The 2,801-nt window shown below is 58.1% G+C and overlaps 1 protein-coding gene across 2 annotated transcripts in view; it reads right to left on the bottom strand.

The window, feature by feature from the left end:
* MCF2L (MCF.2 cell line derived transforming sequence-like) overlaps positions 1 to 2,801 on the bottom strand; it is a 256,715-nt gene that overhangs the window by 23,851 nt on the left and 230,063 nt on the right. For both annotated transcript variants that reach the window (XM_011979440.1, XM_011979441.1), the window contains 2 exons: positions 1,881 to 1,996; positions 337 to 406 (listed from right to left, as the gene is read on the bottom strand). In XM_011979440.1, the coding sequence (XP_011834830.1) occupies positions 337 to 406; positions 1,881 to 1,996 (186 nt within the window). The remainder of the gene's footprint in view (positions 1 to 336; positions 407 to 1,880; positions 1,997 to 2,801) is intronic.

Here is a 2,801-nt window from a genome sequence, read left to right on the forward strand (position 1 = left end):
AGGTTCTGGGGGTTCTGGGGTTCATGAGGTTCTGGGTGCACAGGAGGTTCTGGGGGCACAGGAGGTTCTGGGGGTTCTGGGGTTCATGAGGTTCTGGGTGCACAGGAGGTTCTGGGGGCACAGGAGGTTCTGGGGGTACAGGAGGTTCTGGGGTACAGGTTCTGGGGGTTCAGGAGGTTCTGGGGGTACAGGAGCATCATTTTATCTCAGCCAAATTGAAAACATTTGCATTCTGTGATTTCAGTTGGTTAGAATGGGACCTTGCAGTAGAATCTGAAGTCATTATTCAGTAATTTTGAGAAGCTGTGACAAAATATACATCAAAGCACCACATACCCTCTCCAGAAAGCATCTTCCAACCAGTTCTGGGCAGTCGGTGTAGTTTTCCAGCTCCCTGAGGAATATCCTAGACAAGGAAGGTTTTTAAGTCGTAAGAGAGACAGGCCGAGTCACGTGGCACCGGTGACAAATGGACAGACATCATTTCTCAGAAGCCTTTTATGCCTTGCTCTGTATGTGGCAACAACGCCCTGCACGACTTGGGGACGTGGCAGCCACGCCTGTCCTGAGCACCAAGCTCTCAGGTGCCAGCAGGTGCAGCCCCAGGCTGAGTCTCCTTATATTTCTGGCCTTGGCTGTACACAGAAGTTGGAGAGAGCTGCTTTTCCCTCAGCACACACGTGGCTCACAGGGCTACAGGCAAAGACAGAGATGGGACCCTTCAGGGCCCTGGAGGCGCCGCCCCCATAACTGGCCGTGGGTCTGTGGGTTCTCTGCAGACACACCCTGAGTCCTGGCCCTAGGCAGCACGATCCCCAGGCTCCTGGGCTGTTTCCCTTTCGTTTCTGACTTACATCTGTCCCCTGGAGGAAGTCTAGCCAGAGGGGAAAACCGTCTGGGGGACGGATTCGGGGCATGAACACTAAGCTTAAAGCTGTGGGGACCCCTGTGTGCAGGACTGGCCGAGACCCGGGGGGCCATGAGGACAGATACTAAGGGACACTGAGGTTCTGCCCAATCTCCGTGGACGTGGAAGTCTTCTTGGTGGTCAACTGCGGACCTGCTGCCTCCTCCTAAGTGGCAGGTGAGGTGACGATCACGGCAGGGGGCAAGAAGCAGGTGTCAGAACCATGTCCCAAGCACTGGCGATTCCCATGGTCAGTGGGGTACGCTGGTCCCCATGCACATAGCCACGTGGGAGCCACTCACATGGGCTCCCTCCAGGACACGCAGCAGGGGCCGTCCACTGCAGCCTCCCTGGCACTCCGCACTGCACGCCCACCCTACACCTTCCCATGAGCTCTCCACAACTGTTAAAGCAGCCAAACAGCTCAGAGGAGTGGAGAACAAGGGGCCAGACACCCCCCCCCCCGCGCTGGAGAGGCCACGGGTCGCTCGGGGGACAAGCAGCCCCCGTGACGAGTAGGGAATGCCTAGTTTGCCGTCCTTTTCAAGAGCTTGGGAACAAAACAGGGCTTGCCATGTGGTGTGGCCTTCGTGACCTCCAAAGGGCTGAATACACACCTGGGAGGGGGTTCCAGCTTCCACTTGCCCAGCAGGATGAGGAGGGGATGAGGGGCGGGCAGGTCCCATTTCCTGCACCACAAAATGGTGCACTCGGGGGGCTCAGAGCCCTCTCCTCACGGCTGGTGGCGCACTTACAACTCGGCTGCCTGGGCGCAACCACCAGGCACGGAGCCACGTGGGCACTCAGAGACAGCCCCATGTACCCACACTCATGCCTGTGCCTCTGAGTCCACCCCTTGGGCGCCCCTTCCCAGTCAGGCATGGCTCGCACCCCCCGTTCCAGCCCCCTGAAGCCAGCATCATTAGCCGCGAGAGATCCTGGGTGCGTGCCTGTGTCGAGGGGAAGGGCCCACCTGTTGTGGAAGTGATAGATTTCCTCCATGTTTCCAAACAAAACATCCTTCTTGCTGTGAAGGCCTGTTGACAGGAGGTGAGCCATCAGTGGGTTATCCATCTCCGCGGCGTAGCCCTGCAGGGACAGAGCAGAGGTCAGTGGGGGTCCTGGGCTGCAGCCCACCCACAGCATCAGGCTCATCTGTGGGCCAGGCCGTCCCTTCCTCTTTATTCTCAGGTGATTTCTAAGAAGTTACCTGGACAGGCATCCACCAAAGCAAAAGTATTATGAACAGCACCAATTTGGGGGAAAGGGGTGGAGGTTCTACCCTTCTCGCTTTAAACCTTTTATGATTCAGCTGTAACTGAAACAGAGGGTGCAAATCTTCTGTCTACACTCAAGTGACCACCACTTGTGCACACTCGGTGAATCAGACACCCGTCTATACTCAGGTGACCACCACTCACATCAGACTCACCCAGGCAACAGCCCACTGCCAAGGTCACCCCTAATCTGCCTCCCACCCCAAACCAGTTTTGCTTGCCCTGGAGTGCTCTGTGCCGGGAACCGCATGCACCCTGTGGCCTGTGTTTGCGACAATCTGTGTGTGGTTCGTGCATCTGTTATGTGTCAGCTCCTCTTTCTTGTTACTACATTTGTCCCCTGTGCGGACCCCCCTGAGCTGCCTGGTCCCCTGTGCGGATCCCCCCTGAGCTGCCTGGTCTCCTGTGCGGACCCCCTGAGCTGCCTGGTCTCCTGTGCGGACCCCCTGAGCTGCCTGGTCTCCTGTGCGGACCCCCTGAGCTGCCTGGTCTCCTGTGCAGACCCCCTGAGCTGCCTGGTCTCCTGTGTGGATCCCCCCTGAGCTGCCTGGTCCCCTGTGTGGATCCCCCCTGAGCTGCCTGGTCCCCTGTGTGGATCCCCCCTGAGCTGCCTGGTC

The sequence above is a fragment of the Mandrillus leucophaeus genome, unplaced genomic scaffold (assembly GCF_000951045.1).
Source record: "Mandrillus leucophaeus isolate KB7577 unplaced genomic scaffold, Mleu.le_1.0 Scaffold201, whole genome shotgun sequence".
Classification (NCBI taxonomy): Eukaryota; Metazoa; Chordata; class Mammalia; order Primates; family Cercopithecidae; genus Mandrillus; species Mandrillus leucophaeus.